At 50.0% G+C, this 19,283-nt stretch overlaps 8 protein-coding genes across 8 annotated transcripts; 4 read left to right on the forward strand and 4 right to left on the reverse strand.

The window, feature by feature from the left end:
• Window positions 1-1,374: 1,374 nt before the first annotated feature.
• On the forward strand, window positions 1,375-3,711 carry CPAR01_11264 (copper amine oxidase; the record flags this gene model as incomplete). The annotated part of the gene is made up of 1 exon (XM_060495523.1): window positions 1,375-3,711. The coding sequence occupies one exon, from the start codon at window positions 1,375-1,377 to the stop codon at window positions 3,709-3,711; it is 2,337 nt and encodes a 778-aa protein (XP_060345871.1).
• A 250-nt stretch (window positions 3,712-3,961) lies between these two features.
• Window positions 3,962-5,655, reverse strand: CPAR01_11265 (major facilitator superfamily transporter; the record flags this gene model as incomplete). The annotated part of the gene is made up of 2 exons (XM_060495524.1): window positions 3,962-5,156; window positions 5,240-5,655. The coding sequence occupies 2 exons, from the start codon at window positions 5,653-5,655 to the stop codon at window positions 3,962-3,964; spliced, it is 1,611 nt and encodes a 536-aa protein (XP_060345872.1).
• A 731-nt stretch (window positions 5,656-6,386) lies between these two features.
• CPAR01_11266 (epoxide hydrolase) lies at window positions 6,387-7,815 on the reverse strand (the record flags this gene model as incomplete). The annotated part of the gene is made up of 4 exons (XM_060495525.1): window positions 6,387-6,571; window positions 6,639-6,987; window positions 7,047-7,642; window positions 7,692-7,815. 4 exons carry the CDS (start codon window positions 7,813-7,815, stop codon window positions 6,387-6,389), a joined length of 1,254 nt encoding a protein of 417 aa, XP_060345873.1.
• A 373-nt stretch (window positions 7,816-8,188) lies between these two features.
• On the reverse strand, window positions 8,189-9,073 carry CPAR01_11267 (uncharacterized protein; the record flags this gene model as incomplete). Its single annotated transcript, XM_060495526.1, has 2 exons — window positions 8,189-8,644; window positions 8,699-9,073. The coding sequence occupies 2 exons, from the start codon at window positions 9,071-9,073 to the stop codon at window positions 8,189-8,191; spliced, it is 831 nt and encodes a 276-aa protein (XP_060345874.1).
• A 480-nt stretch (window positions 9,074-9,553) lies between these two features.
• Window positions 9,554-10,429, forward strand: CPAR01_11268 (uncharacterized protein; the record flags this gene model as incomplete). Its single annotated transcript, XM_060495527.1, has 3 exons — window positions 9,554-9,603; window positions 9,669-10,050; window positions 10,103-10,429. The coding sequence occupies 3 exons, from the start codon at window positions 9,554-9,556 to the stop codon at window positions 10,427-10,429; spliced, it is 759 nt and encodes a 252-aa protein (XP_060345875.1).
• Window positions 10,430-11,689: 1,260 nt separating this feature from the next.
• CPAR01_11269 (uncharacterized protein) lies at window positions 11,690-12,878 on the forward strand (the record flags this gene model as incomplete). Its single annotated transcript, XM_060495528.1, has 4 exons — window positions 11,690-12,246; window positions 12,299-12,416; window positions 12,500-12,536; window positions 12,601-12,878. The coding sequence occupies 4 exons, from the start codon at window positions 11,690-11,692 to the stop codon at window positions 12,876-12,878; spliced, it is 990 nt and encodes a 329-aa protein (XP_060345876.1).
• Window positions 12,879-15,123: 2,245 nt separating this feature from the next.
• CPAR01_11270 (uncharacterized protein) lies at window positions 15,124-17,400 on the forward strand (the record flags this gene model as incomplete). Its single annotated transcript, XM_060495529.1, has 3 exons — window positions 15,124-16,227; window positions 16,284-16,535; window positions 16,588-17,400. The coding sequence occupies 3 exons, from the start codon at window positions 15,124-15,126 to the stop codon at window positions 17,398-17,400; spliced, it is 2,169 nt and encodes a 722-aa protein (XP_060345877.1).
• Window positions 17,401-17,643: 243 nt separating this feature from the next.
• CPAR01_11271 (carboxymethylenebutenolidase) lies at window positions 17,644-19,084 on the reverse strand (the record flags this gene model as incomplete). Its single annotated transcript, XM_060495530.1, has 4 exons — window positions 17,644-17,941; window positions 18,010-18,179; window positions 18,253-18,683; window positions 18,754-19,084. The coding sequence occupies 4 exons, from the start codon at window positions 19,082-19,084 to the stop codon at window positions 17,644-17,646; spliced, it is 1,230 nt and encodes a 409-aa protein (XP_060345878.1).
• Window positions 19,085-19,283: the final 199 nt, after the last annotated feature.

Genomic DNA, 19,283 nt, shown 5'->3' on the forward strand with positions numbered 1-19,283 from the left:
AAGGTCTCAGAGGCAGACTTGCGAATAATCCAGTGGGGAGGGAAGTGTGACTGTGAAATATTTGATTTGAGTGAGAGTTTGACCAATTTATAGTGTCAACCAGTCCTAGCGCTCGTACTTGATGTAACTAGATTTGAGGTATTCAGGAGGTAACGAATCGGGCCGGTGGCCAACCCCGGGTTTTCTAAAGACCAGCGCGGGGTAATCGGGAGTTCTCCGGAGGGCTCGGAGACGGGGGTGGAGCAAAGATTATCTTGATAGAACGACACACAATCAACAGCTCTTCCGTCTCTTATCTACGCACATATCATACTGTCGGCCGCCACCAGCCGACTTCGGATCGGTCGTTTATTATGACAGTGGAGGAGCAAACAGTCCAGCTAGCAGTGTTCATCTGTGATCTCAGTTTGTGATTCAGCTCTAAATGCGGTTGGTACAGTTGCTGACTAAGTTCAAACAGGACTCAGTAATGATACCGCTTTGTTCGCCTACCTAGCCCGAGTGTTGATATTTCTGAATCACTTATGCGATCTGAATCACTGTCAGTCTTCCCGCGGAGAGCTGAAAAGAGACCTTGCCAATTCCAATCTTATTCACGCCTCAAAATGGTAGGTCAAGTCAAGGCGCAAGCCGCGAATCACTTTCAGCTGTCATCGCAATCTGGCGGGGTAGCTCAATCAGCAACCCCGCATCGCTGATCAACAAACTTATCGGAAGCTTCAGAGAACAGACCAAGTATCTCGCATCGTACCGGAAGCAGGCCGCCACGTCACGGCAATGCTCAATCCAAGAAAAAGGTTCAGTCGGGAAGGCATTACGTATCGGAAACTGTGAACTTAATGAGCTGCAATTGGCACTGGACGAGGACCCGAGATACAACAGACGTCCTGATAAGAATGGAATGGCAGGATACGACCTTGCATGTCACCATCGACCGTGGGAGCTTGATAATGCAAGGCTAGAATACAAAAGCACCGTCATAAGTCTTGGCATGCATGTCAGATGAGGGAAACTGCCTATCTCGCTCTCTTTATCTAGCCAAGAACTCTTGTTTATCGATACCACTTGATCAAGATTCTATACCGGCCCGGTGGGATAAAGGGTTTCCGCGTCGTTCGGCTAAGACCACTGGCGTCTACCGACCACTTGGACTTGGATATCCTGCCGCGACGTCCGAATCTTGGCAAATTCTTGACCTGAGCTGTGGCTGATTGGCCTATTATCTCGGTTCATGAAGACCTCACTATCTACGCTCAGCGACATCGGATCTTCCTGGGCAATAAGGATGAGAGGTCGGCCGAGTTCATCTCATAATCTGACAGTCTTTTAGGAAGCCAAACAGAAGTCCCTTGCACCTATCATATCCAAGCGAAAATGCTTTTGAGACAGTCTTTCTTAGGTCTTCTAGCCCTTGGTGTGGTAGTCGGGGCATCTTCTAAGACGAGACAACATGGGCTGTTCAAGCGGGCAGCGAATGTCACAACCTGCAACATCAACGAGGCCGCACCCAAGGTCAACGCACCGAAAGTCAACGTCTGGGCTCCCATCTCCCCTGATGATAACCTCGCTGTGTGGAATCTACTCCACGATCCGGCAACAGGTCTGAACCTCACAGACCCCAACAATGCGACGATTACGGACAACTATGTCTACTGGATCGACACTCTCCACACCAATAAGTCCACTGTCCTACCGTACCTCGGTGGTACCGCTAGCCCGCCGCCAAAATATGCGCGAGTGGTCATCTTCAGCGGAGGCCTGGAGATCCCAGACTCACAGGAGTACATGGTCGGACCTCTTCCCGTCGGCAACGGAACCAAGGTGGAGAAGCTCGACTACATCTTCAACGGCGGCAGTGGTGGCAAGATCCCGTACAACAGTCGCTATTTTGACGGCCCCCGCCTGGTAGCCTCCGAGCCGCTACTCGTGTCTATCATGAGCAACATCACCGACATCACGTCTGAACTCATTGGCGGAGTTTACTACGGCTTGAGCGATAATCGGACTACCCTCACTTCCACCAGCGGTACGCCCCTGTCTTATGATGGCACCCAAGCATTTCGCACGGTTATGTTTAGATATCCCAATACAGCGACATATCTTACGCCACTAGACTTCTCCGTTATGCTAGACGTTACCGGCACAGATGCTTCACAGTACAAATTACGAGGCATCGTGACGAATGAGAAGTTCTTTCCCACCGTCGCTGCTTTGCGGACCGCGTGGGAGGCAGGAGAGCTGAAGGAGCAATTTAAGCAGAGCCGGACTCCCGACTGGGGTCTCCTGGATTATAAGCCTGAGATGGGAGTCAGAGACCTCGAGAACAAGCTAGCGCCTCAAAGCCTCGAGGTTGGCGGCAAGAGGTATAAGGTTGATGAGGAACAGAAATACATCGAATACATGGGGTGGTCCTTCTACACCTCGTACTCGCGAACCCTTGGGCTGATGTACTATGACATCAAGTTCAAGGGTGAAAGGATCATCTACGAGCTTTCGCTACAGGAAGCTGCTGCACAATATGCTGGTTTCACACCCAAGGCAGCTGGAACAGTGTACCACGATACGTACTACAGCCTTGGTACCTACCTGGGCACGTTGGTCGAGGGGTATGATTGCCCCTTTGGCAGCACTTTCTGGAACGTCACGCACCACGAAGGCAACTCGTCTGTCGTCAGCACAGATGCGATTTGCATTTTCGAAGCCGATGCTGGCTATCCTGTCTCACGCCACCGATACGGTAGTAGTAATGAGTACGGCTTCAGTTATCTGGGCACAGTCAAGGCCTCGGCTTTGACTATGCGATCGGTAGCGACTGTGGGAAACTACGACTACATGTTCGACTACTCTTTCCACGTTGACGGTAGTCTCGAGGTCACAGTCCGAGCATCGGGATTCCTGCAATCTTCATTCTACTACCCAGACCAGGAAGAGTTTGGTCCCAGAATCCAGGAGGCGACGATGGGATCACTACATGATCATATTCTCACCTACAAGGCCGACTTTGATATTCTCGACACCAAAAACAGTCTTGAAGTAAGCGAGCTCGTTCTAGTCAATACGAGCCAGCCTTGGTATCCAGAGCTTGGCTCCTTTGAGCAGATGCAGCTGCAAAAGTCTACAATGACGGACGAGCAACAGTTCAACTGGCAACCAAACAACGCGGCAATGTACTGTATTGTAAATCCCAACGCCACGAACGCGTGGGGGGAAAAGCGCGGCTACCGCATAGTCCCCGGAATGTCCAATATTCATCTCACGCCGCTCAATTCTCCCTGGACGAAGTACCAGACGCCGTTCGCTAAGTCACACCTCGCGCTCTCGAGACAGCATGACACCGAGCCGTACGCGAACAGTCACTCCAACGTTAACTTGCCTCTGAAGCCCCAACAAGACTTCATGAAATTTTTTGATGGCGAGAGTGTCGAAAATGAAGATATCGTTCTTTGGTTCAATTTGGGTATGCATCACTTCACCAGGTCCGAGGATATCCCCGTTACACTTTATAGCGAGGCTGTGAGCAGCATTGTCTTTGCGCCGCAGAACTTCAACGATCGGGCGCAGGACGGCGATCTGCAGAACAGGAGATGGATCGTCGTTAACGAGACGACTGGTGAACTTGAGTCTGATAATTATGGGGTTGAACTGCCTTCCGAGTGCGAAGTTGGCTTTTCTGAGCCTGTTCTCGGGATCAAGAAAAACGAAGAAGCTTGAGGCGTTGACAGATTACTTGGGGCTACAGGAGTAGAAGGACACAGGGACAGGGAGCACTGTAGTGGTAAACAAAACCAAGTTAACTTGATGGACAACTTGTATCCCCCATCTCGACTAGTCTTATACCTCTGATTCGGCTTTTGCATATAATTAATCGCGAAAGAGAAATGAGCACATGTGTCTGTCCTAAGAGCAAAGAAATGGAATCATTACAACTATACTGCTTGTGTCTGGTAATCCAGGACCAGGGCTACGTGTTGGTCTCCCCAAGTTTCTTGTCCATCACTGGCCGAAGAATCTTGTAAAAGATAGCCCATAAGAATACAGAGACAAGAGGGAAGACACCCATCAGGTAAAGCGCAAAGCTGTAGCTCCTGACCTGCGCCACCCACCCAGCCAACGAGTGCGAAATAGCGGCACCAGTCTGTCGAGTGATGCCACCGACAATGCTCATAGTGATATTTACATGCCCAGTACCAGCCATCAAAACGGCTAGCAACCCTGGAATTGCTACGCTTTGGATACCTGCGCCAATGCCATCGAGGATCTGGACTGGCCACACGCCCCAGCCCTTCATAACACGGCCTGCGACAGCGGCGCGGACGGGCAAGACGCAGTACGAGAGCAGAACAGCTGACCAGTAGCCGTAACGGCCGGATGCCCAAGCAGACAGGATTGAAACGATGACCATTGTGCCCTGTGCTATGATGACGGTTAGGCCCGTGGTTCCGGCAGGGTCTCCCTCGCCTGCGGCCACCAAGGCCTGGCCGTAAAGGAAAAGAATTGCAGCGTTGCCGAGGTGGAACATGAATATTGTGATGGCGACAATACCGAGAGGCCAGTTGTTTTGAAAGATCTTGATCCAGCTGTAAGTGAACTTGGGCTTCAGACTCAATCGACGGAAGCTGGCCTTAGGACTGGTGATCGGAGTCTGAGGAGGTGGCATGTCACCCCTTTCTGCGAAATCATGGATGTCTACCTCCCCTCTCTCTTGCGTTCGATGGGCATTACCCGCGCTGTGATCAGGAGCAGGCCTTCCTCTTGCTGCTGCATGATCGACTGCTCTCTCCGGTAGGAGGAAAACACTTGCTATCGTTGTTGCGCAGAATGCCATGACGAGGTAGAAGACCGCGTTCAAGCCGAATTTCGACCCCAAAAGCCCAGCTAGACCCGCGCTGACCATGTTGCCCGCGTGGTTAGCTGCCTGATTTCGTCCATTTAGTACGCGGAAGCTGTGCTTTCTCTTGTTCTGCGTAGTGCTGCCTTCTTGGTCAGGGGAGCAGATGCCCAGTGTGAGCGCCACGAGAAGAGGCATCATGCTTGTGCCTGCGACGGCAGACACAATTTGCGTGGAAAAGACGAGGGCCGGATGTGTGGAGATCAGATTGAGTCCTTGAGAAACACCCACGAGGAGAGCGCAGCCAGCGACGAGAAATCGCTTGTACCTAGCGGCCTCAAGTATCAGCTACCTTGTCACAATACCGGAGTATGGGATTTGATAAGTCCGTGGGGGGTTAGAAACACTCACTTTGTTGCATCTATAAGCGCACCGATCGGCCCCGTTGCTATGATGGTAGCAACACCGCCCGCCGTACTCACCATACCACGCAGCCCAGGTTCCCACCCACGTTGTTGTAGGTAAACGCCAAGGAATGGGCCGAGCCCATCCGCAACATCTCCCATGAAGAAGGACATGACGAAGAGAGCCCAGCGTGCCCGCCTTTTCAACTTCTCGTTTTCCACCTGGCTCGAGTCAGGGCCTGATTGCGCATCTTCCTCGTCTAGTATGTTAACATTGGCGATGGTAGGTGGCGGAGATGCCGATGCAATGATCGGTATGTCCTTCTTGTCGTCAACGTTCCCATCCACGTTGGGCTCAATCGGGTGCAGCGACTCGAGGCTAATGTCGTTGCGCGGGTTGGACTGTAAATCCTTGGCGTCCATTGTCTCTCACCGTGAAGGGGTGACAGATACTCCCCTGCGTCCTTGGGCCTCAATGTACCGGGTGGGCTTTCGTTATAAGAAGCTCCGTCCGATCTATCGAGACAAACCGGCCAAACTGACACAGACAGAGGTTCCTACGTCAACGACGGGGCCATACCCGAATTGATGCACACAACTGTGCCAAATATAGACACTTGCTCAAACCTTCTTTTCTCGACCTACCTTGATTTGGAGCTATTTGGAGCTGTCTACGTCTTGACAAGCTTTCAGTTGGCGGTACACAAGGTTAGGTGCTACCTTATTTTGAAACGAGCAAACACACAAAACAGCTTTACAGCGAACACTGCATCTTCACCCCGCTTCTCACTGTTGCGAGACCTTCGGGAATTGTGTGATTCGGCCGAACTATAAGGGAGCATGATGTCGGCTCGGCATTGGCGGCTGAATGGCGCTTTAATACTACTTCCCTTTACCATGTAGTCCAAGGTATTGCAAAGTAAGTGTGCAATAATTGAGAGTCCCTTCGTGATCGTCACACGATGGAATTCCATAAACATTACATTCTAGACCAAACAAGCTCATTTGGATTTTGAGACTGGAGTCTGATATTCCGAGCTTCTTCATGACTATCTCACAGAGACTCAAAACTTTTTCTCGATGCGCAGTATCTCGTAGCAATATGATCTTTATCAATTAGGTAGGCCCATATGGAGATGTCAAGTCTATCCTCTTCAAGTACGATACTCGTGCCGAACTCGTGAGTCAATTGGATTGAACGAGAGTTTCAACCCTCCGAAGGTACTGGGACTTTCACCTTTCGGCTGCTTTCCCCACATCTCTTTAGCCAAGTCTCGTATGTCCTGCACCAATCCGTCTGGCTGCTGTAGAGCAGCGAGATGACCTGCGTCATTGCGTTCTGCAGTCTCAGTTAGTTAGTTGAACACCGGGCACCACGTTGCCAAAGGCATATCGGTGAATCAAACCTCTGTAAAAGACCAGGTTCCCATTCTGCTCGACTGATCGTCTCATTGCTCTTTTGGAGGCTTCGTCCGTATCCCAGGAACAGGAGCTGAACCCAAATGGCACCTTGATTCTATTGTCTTCGTCTATCGGAAGATCCGAGAACTTCTCGCAAGTCGGAGGATTGTAGTATGGCATGACCGAGGACATGATACATCCGGTGAAAAAGTACAGAGAAGCGGTGGTCAGAATGGCCTTGGTCCACAAGGGATTGTTCCGGGGCTCTGAGTGACCGACGACCTGGTACTTTTCAAGAACCCACATGAGTATTCCCATAGGATTATCATGCAATGCTAGGGCAATTGTTTGAGGCTATGCGATGAAAACCAATTAGTTCCATCTCATCCATCGTCGACTATGGATGATCTTACTTGGATTCTGGCGGTGACGTCAAACCCCCTATGGCGCTGTACCCAGTTTCCATATTTGCGGAAGTCCTCCTTCTCGCGTTCTGAGAGCTGGGTATCATCTGGTAGCGGAATGGAAGCATAGTTGCAGTGCAGAAGCTTACAGGAGTCAGTGTATTTTGCACCAAGCTCACGGCCTACAGCATGAACCAAATCGCCACACTGGACCATGTACTCGTTGTACCCAAGGCTCTTCATGAGCGTGTCAAAAACACGTGCGTTGTCCTTAAGCTTCCAGCTAGCCTGCTTTGAGGAAGAGGACCAACAGAAATCTGGCATGCTTGGTACCACGATGTGGAAAGATGGATCGTCAAGGTTGGCGTGATCAGATAACGGACGCCAGATTTGACTGTACTCCCAGAACGTCCCAGCCCAGCCATGGATGGCGAGCAGGGGAATTGCTTCAGGACTCTGCGATCGAGCGTGGGTGAAGTGTATTGTAAGGTCTTCAACTGTGGCCAAGTACTGCGGCACCTCGTTCATGTGGCTCTGAACCTCGTACCAGTCAAAGTCGTTGAGCCAACAACTTTGGAGGAATGTCGCCGTGGAGTACCAATCTCCTAGGTAGTTTTAGCCACGCAACTCAACATGATCTGCAAAGCAACGAACCAAAATTCTGGTCAGCATCACGGCATTCGGAACGACTCGGAAGTCTGAACTCTTCAAGTTTACTTCGCAAGCGCCTAACTTCTTCGTGTGCAATGTCGACCCTAAATTCCTTGATATCACACATGATGAAAGCTTTTCAGACTTTCGACTTGACCAGCAAGCTAATAATGTTTATGAGTATTAGCGACTATCATTCGAAAGCGCACGAGAACTCCGCACATTATAACCAGAGGAACTGATATTAATTATGTAATCATAGCCGCGGCTTTCTGGTGCCAATAGCTTTGACTCGTCTCGAAACATTGCGCCCAGACCGAAAGCTTTGTTGCACATATGATCTCATTTCAGCTGCACAGTGCACATGCAGTTGACGAAACACTTGACACACGAAAGCCGGAACGCACAGCGAGCTGCTCGACGAGACTATAACCGGGCGGCAATACGGAATTGTCTCTAGTTGATTACGTACGATGAAAGAAATCTATTTTGCGGGCCAATTAAGAGTCGTAACTGATCAAACCATCCATGGTTCCCGCATGAAGTCCACCAGTGATGGGTATATCCGCTGCCGTTGTGTGGCGCGCAGCATCACTGAGGAGATAGACGACGGCACCAGTAAGGTCGTTTTGCGTGCTAAGCCTCTGGTTGGGTGGCGCGAGCCACATCTGCTCTCCCTCCCGCTTACTCTTTGACGCCCGTACGTTTCTTGTCATTTCTGAGTCGACGAAACCGGGAGAAATGGTGTTCACTCGGATGTTGTGTGGTGCGAGCTCAACGGCAAGGGCCTTGGAGAGCATGAAGACGGCTCCCTTGGAGGCGTTGTATGCCGCCATGCGGTAGCCGGGGAGAGCAATGTGCGCGGACTGGGAGGCTAGAAGGACCATGCTGCCCCCAGACCCTTGCTTCAACATTTGCTTGGCCGCAAGTTGAGCGACGAAGAATGTTCCGCGAACCTATTTGATTATGAGTATGAACTCCTGCGGGGTAACACCATAGAAACGACTCACGTTAATCTCCTGGATGCGGTTGAACTCGGCCCATGTTTGATCGAGGAATGGCTTATCTATGGCAATGCCCGCCGCCGGCACACAGCCGTTGATGGAGCCGAATTCCGCAATCACTTTGTCGAAAGCAGCTTGGATACTCTCCTGCGACGTGACGTCCGTCTTGATGTAAACAGTTTTTGTGCCAAACTTCTCAGAGAGTGTGTCAAACTCATCGACTGGCTTATCCTGGATATCAAACACTGCTACATTCCCTCCCATCTCGCAAATAGCGCGAGTGCATGCAAAACCGATGCCCTGAGCTCCGCCCGTAACGATGTAGTTACGGCCGCGGAGCTCAAACATGGGCCGCACGTCGTCAAGGTGGTCGGAAGGCATGATAAACCGATTGAAGATGGGTTGCGACTGGTAAATGAGTATGACGGCTATGATTCAGATCTGAGGGAAAGTCAGTAGTTGCATTGGTCATGAACGATGTGAATAGTCCCTGCTGTTCCTTTATCGTGACTCCCGGCGAGGAGTGTGTGGCCCCGGGATTGGCTTCGGAAAGTGGGTCTCACCCCGGTTCCGTAGACTTCGGAAGCTCCGAAGCTCATCGGTTCCTATTCGTGCTGGCGCGCCGGATCCCTACCCCGACTCTTTGTCGACCCGTTTAGGACACCAGTTGGCGACACTTGATATGACTTACCCTAGAGGCGATTACCGTAACGCGATTGATATTCGTCTGGGTGTATGAGTGTCACACTTCTGTCTATCCATTTGGTTGATAATACCTACTCGGTACTTTGTATAATCGCGAACAAGCATCTAGCTGTCTCAACCACAACTAAGATTTCGTCGAATCTTATCGCAGAGACAATGGCATCCAATGCACCAGGTGCTTGTTGCACTGTTGGCACACTTCACGAGTAAGATTATTCCTAGGTGCACAGCAATAACAATCTTCGAATATCAGCTGATTTCCTCAACATAGGGGTAATCCAACAGGGAAATCCGTCCAGGTTGATGGGAAAATTGAGGCATACTTGGCTCTTCCCGCTGAAAACGAGGCTTCGCAGCGAGCTGTCTTGTATCTTCCAGATATCATTGGAATATGGCAAAACAGCAAGCTCATGGCCGATGCATTTGCTCGCCAGGGCTACGCATGTCTAGTCCTCGATCTGTTCAATGGTGATCCGGCACCGTTAAACATGCCGGAGGATTTTGACATCATGAAGTGGCTGCAGGAGGGCACTGGCGGGAAGAACCCACACACCTCAGAGACAATTGACCCGATAGTCGTCTCCGGCATCAACTACCTAAAAGGCCTTGGTATCACGAAAATTGCAGCAGCAGGATATTGTTTTGGGGCCAAGGTTCGTTTTCATATCAGTTGCACACTACGCAGTATCCTAATTCTCTTCCAAGTATGCCGTGCGTCATTACAAGAGCGGAATCCAATGCGGTTTCATTGCCCACCCGTCCTTTGTAGAGGCGGATGAGCTCGCTGCCATCACCGGACCGCTGTCGATTGCTGCAGCAGAGTTTGATGACATCTTCCCAACAGAGAAGCGACATGAAAGTGAAGCTATTCTCGCTCAAACGAAGCAGAACTACCAGATCAACCTGTTTTCTGGTGTTCACCATGGCTTTTCCGTTCGCGGTGACCCGAAGAACGAAAAGGAGAGGTTCGGAAAAGAGCAAGCTTTCTATCAAGCGGTATCATGGTTCAACAGATACTTCGAAGCCGTATGAGTCTAATCGCAAGGTCTCTACTTATGAATGGAAAGATTTGAGCTGTGCACCTTTGCTATCCCACCCTTTTGAACCGGCTCTTGCCCTCAATGAACTGGAAAGCTTATTGAACGTTGCAAATTACAGCCGGCCTGAGACGAGTCCCTCTCTCACAACACATGCACTGACCCCAGCAGAAAGTTCGTTGAACTCAAGGGCGGTTGCCATTGCCTGGACGGAAAGATTATTGGAGAGGAATGAGGCCCACGTAAGAAGCCTCGGGCTTAAAGATCGCCTTTGTGCAATTTCCGAGCTCCGAGACCATACACTACCCCCCGTCCCGCTTGACTCTTTAGCCCAGTCTGCTAGGGCTGAGGTAAGGCAAAATTTCGAGCAGACATGTCTCCAAAACGTCATCAATGAAGGCTACAGCAAGTACTCAGCTTTCATCAGTACTCTGTTACCACCGACCTATATGGCTTACCCTCGAGAACTTACGAAGTGTACCACTCCAGATTTTACACGCATGTGGTGACTGGGGAAATCATGGATGGATGTAGCATCCATCCCTAATCAACCATCTGAAATATATTTATGCAACATAAATAATCAGGGAGTTTTCGATGGGCACCTTCATACTAGTCTTACGGCTAGGCAAGCCACATAAGCCATTGCAGGCGACCAAATGTCACTATCGTAGTCGTATAGGCGAATTCATTTTAGTGATCCCCCGTAGTGCATAGGTAATTCAGTCTAGTATCCTACCGCATAACTCAGTCACTTCCACCAATTTGTGCGGTCAAACGTTGGGTTTTCACAATAGTGAATGTAAATGCTGACGGAACGATGATGTGACTGACAGAATGTCTCAGTAGCCCCTGTAAGGGAAGCACACACCTTACACACACCTCCGCTAATCGTGGAACTGACAGTTGGATTAAGTCGGTAATATGCACTGGGCAAACTAAGTAAACAGCCACGAAGTAAACTTGAAGTATTCAGGGATGGGTTAGCCGCCCACGTGTTGCCATATTCTAGCCATGCTCAAGAGGTGGTTGCAACGAAAATTTGTCAATGATCTCTGCTCAGTACTTTATCTTTACAAAGATTATCAGATTACTTGATAGGAGACCTCGATTGGAGGTATGATCTTAAATTTTCCCTCTGTCTGTAGTTCGACGAAGCCCCACCCTATCCCATATTTGCCGACACACAGATATCATTTTCTTGTCATCTTCTCATCACTTTCATAAAGCTCATTGATATTTGCCACAGGCATTCATGGCTCCGCCATTAGACAACATCGTCGTAAGGCAAATTGCATCTCTGTCAATACTTTTCGTACTCGCGACTGGGATTTTCGGCCTTCGATTATTCACTCGGATTGTACATACTATGACCTACCGACTATTGCTAGATGACTATTGCATCATTGTTGCATGGGTGAGCATTTCAAGCTCCTATCATGCGTCTTCTACTAATCTCAAAGCCAAGATACTGTTCGCTACCCAGCTATTCCTTCGAGTCGCGGTGCTTAATGCCACATCTCTAGTGCCTATCGTTCTGTTGGTTAAAAAGAATGCGGACATGAGCCATGTAGCTGGAGTCATGGCAAATATGGCATGGTCGCTTGCCAAGACATCTTTCATCTTCACTCTTTTGCAGCTCGTCACCGGAAAATTGCGATGGCTATTGTGGTTCATCATGGTGACCATGAACGTTACCGTGGCGACATGGGTACCCTTATTCGAAAATCCATGTGGTCCTCGTTCTCATTTGCCGTGCATGACAGGTAGACAGGCACTCAACTTTGCTGTCTTTGCTTCCGGTATGCTTGAGTATGTCGCAGTTTTCGGGTCTACAAATCACACTCACAGCTCAATGTATCAGCTTATTCAGTCTTTTTGGACTTCCTCCTATCGTTACTGCCATGGAAGATCATATGGCCGCTGCACCTCAGCACAAAGGACAGAATTGGTATATGTGTGGCCATGAGCATGGGATTCGGGTTAGTTTTTTCTCTGCCATTATTACGGGCTGCTTTCAATTTCTAATCATGTACGAAGTGCTGGAGCAACAGGAATTGTCAAGATATTTCATCTTTTCAGCTTCAACCCGTTGGATAATAGTAAGTTCCGATTTTAGTGCGATTAGTTTTTGTAACATTCCCGTGTAATCTAACTACTCTGTAGATAAATTAGGGGGTCTTTTTATATGGGAAAGTGCTGAGATCGCAGCGACTATCATTGCCGCGTCAATCCCCGTGCTGCGGAAGCTCTCTCTCAGCCGCAGGAGACACAATATCGCGCCTAACATGCGGGAAAATCAAGAAGAAGCGATGAGGTCAAGCTTCAGACGGCAGCTACGCATGGTCGGTCTCGTAAGCCAAGTTACAGAAAACACCAACACGACTCAAGCTGCTCCATCAACAATCCTTGGGTCAACTCAAGAGGAAGCGAACGTGGTTTGAATGGGGGCGCAGATTACTATTAAGATTGAGACTTGAGGTGTAATGACCCAAGAGAAAGGAAGCGTGCATAGAGATAAGACTTTCTTGGCTTCTGTCTACTGGTAGATGCATTTCTTGACTGATACTAGTCTAGAACCCAATCATTTTGGAAATGAGATCAGAGCTAATACCCAAATCCGCATAAAATGGGGAAAGCTCTTTCAGTTGCCTGAGCCTCACTGGTGTCTTGAGTTCCTTGGATATTGCATCTGCGATGTGCTGCTCACAGCCTTCAGCTGTGTCCGTTTGGTGGCCACGATAGAAACTAATTATCGTATGGGGATTACGACCGGATCGCTTCACCATTGATCGAAATGCTAAATAAGTCCGCCAGCAGCCTTCAATCGCATATCAAATTAATTGTGCTTACTCTCGAACGTTGCCTCGCTTTGTATCATCAACGAAGCATGATCTCCAGCATCAGGGAAGCATTCGTAATGAGTTGATGTTGCTGAATAAGATCTAATATTCATTTGGCGAAATGTTCTTCGAGTTCACGAATCGGGCCAGCTTTCAGACTCTAAAGATTACGGAACAGCTCGTGACGGTACCGACGGCGCTGAACAGGTCCGAGTACTGGATTTACTGCTTGCATGATGTTAGCGAACTTGGCGCGCATGCGATACCACGTGTGGGGGTTGATCTTATTGTCACCTGGAAGAAGGTGAATACACCGGCCTGCTGTTCGCAGCCTGTAAGACCTTACTGCGGTTGCTTGTCTAAGCAATAGGGTTATCGGTAGTAGGTTCTTGGGTATCAAGGTAACACTCATGAGCGTCACGACATGACTACTTCAAGGAAAGATCTCTTCACACCGTCGGTAACATATGTTTGGGCATTACTGAATGTGTCGTCATAGCTATATCTGCGAATACGAGACTTCGCTCCGATTTCCCTCACGTATGCAGGGTGAGAGTGTTCGTCGGTGGTCCCTTAATCGCCGTGTGGTTGGCTGAAAACTCTCCCTAGCAGCGACAAGAAGCGTCATGATGTGTGTAAATGGCCGGTTGAACATCTGCTGCCGTCATTGCAGGGCAGATCTCGAAAAAGCAAATACTGCCCCCCGCCCCCCAGGTGGGTCGTTCAGCTACTCTTTTAAATGCTTAACCTCGCTAACAGCTTCATAGATGAGGTCTCCCCCATTTTGACAATAGTCATTATGGGTAAACTTGTTGTGTTTCCGGGCTGGTACTTCCGAAGTGTTTGTATAAGATGGACAACAAAAACAGGGACGATGAGATTGAATGTTGGGATGAAGTGCACTTTACCGCCGGAGCTGTGTCTCGTGAAAGGGCGACCAGAAGCGCACATCCAGGAATGGTTCATAAACGCCCGCGCTTCCCACGGACCAGGGGGTTCAGGAAGCGAGCGATCGAGCCATTTGATTCACAGCCCACTAGTGTATGTACCACAAGCCGGGGACCCAGACTTGATGCCATATCCAAGTTACTCACAGAGACTTGATGTGTATGTCTTTAACTAAAATCCATCAACACTAAAACCAGTGGCATTGGCGTTCATCTGGTTAGCTGCGGTATAGTTTATGTAGGTAGTCTCAAGAAAAGCGTTCCTACCCGCAGGACGACAGAGCGGGTTGTGGTTGATGCTAAGCAGGCGTGGCAGGGACCACTCGGAAACACCACGCTGAAACCCCGGAAGCGGCATTCTGCCAGAACCAACAAGTCAGCATTGGCGGATTTCGTATGTGGTGCTTTGCTTACGAATTGTGGCAGACTTGTTCAGCTCTTGAACAGATCCGGCATGGTTCAAGGACTAGCCCTGAAGCAAGGAGTGCCGGGCGACACGGATCAAAACTTAGTGAAAGAGAAACATGGGGATTATCCCATCTTAACCAATCGTCAAAGCCCCGTTATCTCTTCCCCGCATTCTACATTTCTAGCGGGTAAGGGACCCTAGGCTAAACCCGTAATCGTAGGAAGTCCCGCTTTGCCGCTATCAAGAGGAACATAGCCGACTGACAATCTGTCTGCTTATCTCTTCCCTCTCCTATTCGATTGTGTTGGTTCTCTTCCATCCCCCGGCATTTCTCTCTGAAAGAACCGCTTTTCCATCCTTTCGATCATTGTGTGGCCTGCATACTGAACGTCATCGTTTCACTTACTTGCGCAATATCCACCTGGAAACCATCTGCTTTCAATTACGTTTGAGGTTAAAGTACCCTGCGATGCCACGGAGCAAAGACACCATGGCGCAACCGAAAGAGAACCGCGTCACAAAGAGACCAAGCCCACAGAGCGGAGAGACGGGAAGACGACGAGCGCCGTATGCACTGCGCGCTTGCGAGGCATGTCGCCGACGAAAGGGGAAATGCGACGGACGGCAACCATGCAGGTACTGCGCAGGACGTAAGCAGACCTGCGTCTTCGACAGCATCTACGGCTCCGATGACGGCATGTGGTCCGTCCCGACTGCGACGGCCACCGATGATTCTCCTACCGAGTCCGATCAATCAAGGCGAGAGACCTCGTCAACGTCCAATAACCAGGACAACATCATGAAACTCTTATCAAGTCTACAAGACCAATTGAACAGTCTCGCATCCCGCGTGCAGACTCCTAGCGAGGTGGCGAACGCCATACAACCATCCCCGGCATTCACAATGGGCAACCAAACACCCGAAGATTTCCTTTCAGCCCTCATAACTGACGCTGGAGTCCTCGAAAACTGCCTTGAGTCAATCGGGCCGTCAACGTGCTCCCCGCCTCGGCAGCTGTACGGCCTGCCGAGCCCGGAGGAGACCATGAAGGTTGCCCGAAAACGCATTCGCCGAGAGAGCCTATACCACACGCCGCCCGAACCAATGCAAGAAGAACCGATCAGCCTCGACTTCATTCCTACTGTGTCGGTCCATGACGATGCCATGTCTTTGACGCAGAGCACGAGTTCTTTCAACCCACTTGTAACCGGCGCAAGCGATTCCCAAAAGTTGTTGCGCTTCAAGTCTTTGATGAACATCGACGAAGTGGTCGAAATGCTTGGCGTATACCAAGACGCTATCGGCGCTCTTCACCCGATTATCGACATCGACCAGACTATCGCCCATGCTCGGTTCTTCTATGCGGATGCGGATTCGACAAGTTGGGAGATAGTGACGGAAAAGTCGGACATGGCTTCCGAGGAAGATTTGATAATCTTGAATCTTGCCTTGGCTATTGCACTCCACACCGAAGCGACGCCAGAAAGCTCCAATATCGAAGCGCTCATAGTAGATTGTATGAAAGAGGCTGTGAACAGCAGAATTACCGAATCTAACACAAGTATGAAGCAAGTCATCATCATACTTCTCAAGGTCAGTTGCAGCCACTTTCCGTTTCGACTCCATCTAGCACTGACAAGACCAATCAGGGCTGCTACGAATACTTCAATGATATGCCCCAGGTTGCATGGCGTATGTGTGGCATAGCCGGGCGCATGCTCATGGAGCTCGGAGTACACAACGAGGAAGCGTGGTCCCGTCTGGCAAGCTCACCGAGTCTACGCTCAGGACTCTGCACCCTGGTCTCCAGCATTGTCATCCTGGACCGACAATGGAGTGCAGCAGCCAACCTGCCCTCGAACTTTCATGACTCCAGTTTCAGCCCTGTCAACCTTATCTCGGTAAGCTACACCGTTCTGATGAAACTCTCAACCTGCATTAACACACCAAAAGGCCGATCATCCCTACATACAAGCAATGCTGTCCTTCATCCGCGTCAGCAATAAGCTGGAAGGGCCTATGGCACAAGCCACAAAGGCCCAGCGGTACGAAGACGAGGATAACTTTGAGCTCATGAATTTCCAGTTGGAGCAATGGCGCAAACGAGCTGTCGGCAACTACTCCATCACACACCCTGAGACATGGAGCCTAAGCCCTCCCAAGCAACCTTCCTCTTTCCCCATACTACTCCACCTGCGCGCGGAAACCGTCCGGAGTTTCCTCCTCAAGCCGTGGTTCTTCTCACGAACCGACACACAGACGAGCAAGAAATACCTGCAGCCCGCAATCGAAGTCCTCTTTGATATCTGCGACGTTCTCTACGCACTGAACGCCAACACAGACATCTACCGGAAGCAGCAGCCCTATTACCAAGAGCTATTGGCTTCAGCTTCCGCCCTCGGTTTCGTCCTGACGTCATCCCTGGAGCAGAACCGTTCAACCTTACTAGCTAGCCTGCCGCCGGGACTGTCCAAGGCCATGGGCCGCAGCTACGAGCTGGCTGTGGCACTGGCAGCGAGTTATGTTACGAGGTCAAAGGCTGCAAGGCAACTGTCTGATCAGCTTGCGGAGGTGCGTGGGAGTCTGATGGGGTTTGGCATGATCGAGATGCCCGACTCCGAGAATGATGACGGCAGGAAGGACGGCGACGTACTTCCTGCATCGGAGTTTATGTATGATGGGTCTTCTGGGTGGGACGATGAGTTCCAGATGCAATGGCCAAATTGCGATCTCGAGAACAGTTTTGCTGAGGGCTTAGTCTCTTAAGGGGCCTCTTGGCGGTTGTACTTTTATTATATTACCATGTGATACGAGATGAATGACGATCAATGATAACATCGACGATTATTTTCAGAGTCTACAAGGCCGCCACCGGTATTTGACGTCTCAGACATACAAAAAGACATGGCTACCTAGACTCAAGATGCTTGATCATTGCAGGACCGAATCAGAGAACTAGTAGCTCCAACCTAAACCTCTACCGTATCCGTTGATTCTTCCATAGCTCCTTCATGATTTCCGCACCTTGAAATTAAACATTTCGTTTGATACAACAGAGTTCCGATCCCTCATCTTTTCCGCAGTATCGATCCCTAGGACTGGCACGCGGTACTCAAAAGTTGCCCCATCCTCTTGGCCTTTGATCGGATATGGGAAGGGAAGGTACTGCGGCATCAAACCAAGTTGAGCCAGGACGGTTCCCTGGTCCCATGAAATGTGCTCGTGGTACAACCTGTCGCCACGAATATTCACAACGGCAGTGAAGGGTATTTCCACCTTTTTATACGTTGGCGGGATACCAGGGACACTGAGAGGCACCGGGGTGTTAGCTGCTTTCGTCTCTGAGTATTATGCCCCCAATAGATGATCACTCACAGCCAATCGACCACCGTGTCATGTGTGAACTTATAGATGAACTCGTCCACGACGCGGTCAATACCAAGCGTGCGGCTGATGAGTTCTAACTCTGTATCTTGAGAGTTATTGAAAATGAAGTTGTTGCGGTAGAATTGTGTTAATGGCCCTCGTCCGATGCCACCCGTCAGCTGAGCACGTGTTAGCTGTGAGGCTTTCGTATTCTGGGCCTCTCTCATAGAAGATCAATTTGACTTCGCTTACTGTGGGAACATGGTTCACGTATGGTTGATCAACCATTGTGCTCATGGTATGCTCAACAGAGCGGTCCGCGAACTCATAGTATGTATGCTCATCCCAGATGGCCTCAAGATCGAAATAAGGCCCGCCAATAAGCGACTTGAGAAATGTCAAGTTTCTGGTGTGAGACAGAGACTCTGACCAGTAATCGAAATCTTCATGAAATGGCGTCGCAAGCCTGAATGACTTAGCCTTTGCGTATCGATACGTGGTGATGCCCTCGGTCTTCTTTGTCTCAGGCGGTGCTTGGCCACCAGCAAGGTGACACAGCATGGGGATTTTGGATTTCTCGAGGATACTCTCATCGCTGGAATCTGCATATACAACAGCTCCCACAATATCTGGGAAGATGCAAGCCACCCCAGCAATCTTATTCCATAACGTTGGGTCAAACGCTGGAAAGAGGCTTAGTTCGTGTGAACAGTCTTTGCGATACCGAAGGGTACAATCATTCAACGAACATACCGACAACTCCGAACCTGCTATCTTTCTCCAGCTTGCTGCAGTCTTTCAGTGCTTTCAAAGCAGTCTGTAAGACATCTGTGGCAAGGCTCGGATTAGTCAACGCCTTGGCTTGGATCTCCACCACGACGAAACCCTCTTCCGCCCACTTGATGAGAGCTGAGGGGACTCCTTCGACAATGTCCAGGAGTTGCGTCGAATCATGTTGCAGTATAATGAGGCCCTTTCCGTAGCCTCGGCGCGAGAGCGGCGGCAGCAACGTGACGCCCTCGCTGATGCACTGTGGCTCAGCCTTTGGCAGTGGCGCAGGGGGCTTGCTGATATCCGCATACATTTTGAGAAAGTCTTGTGGTAGTGGTATCAGATTCAACGGTGTAGCTTGAAGAGCAAGGTTTAGGGGTTGTCAGCTGCGAGTCTAGTCTATACGTTGAGTTCGGGGTTCAATCAAGGCACTCAAGCGATCAACACGGATTACCTGGGATGGACCATGCGTTGCGCTTGACGTTCCGATGGCATGGTCACACTTGATACGG

Source organism: Colletotrichum paranaense (assembly GCF_030867605.1).
Source record: "Colletotrichum paranaense strain IMI 384185 chromosome Unknown Scaffold_9.1, whole genome shotgun sequence".
Classification (NCBI taxonomy): Eukaryota; Fungi; Ascomycota; class Sordariomycetes; order Glomerellales; family Glomerellaceae; genus Colletotrichum; species Colletotrichum paranaense.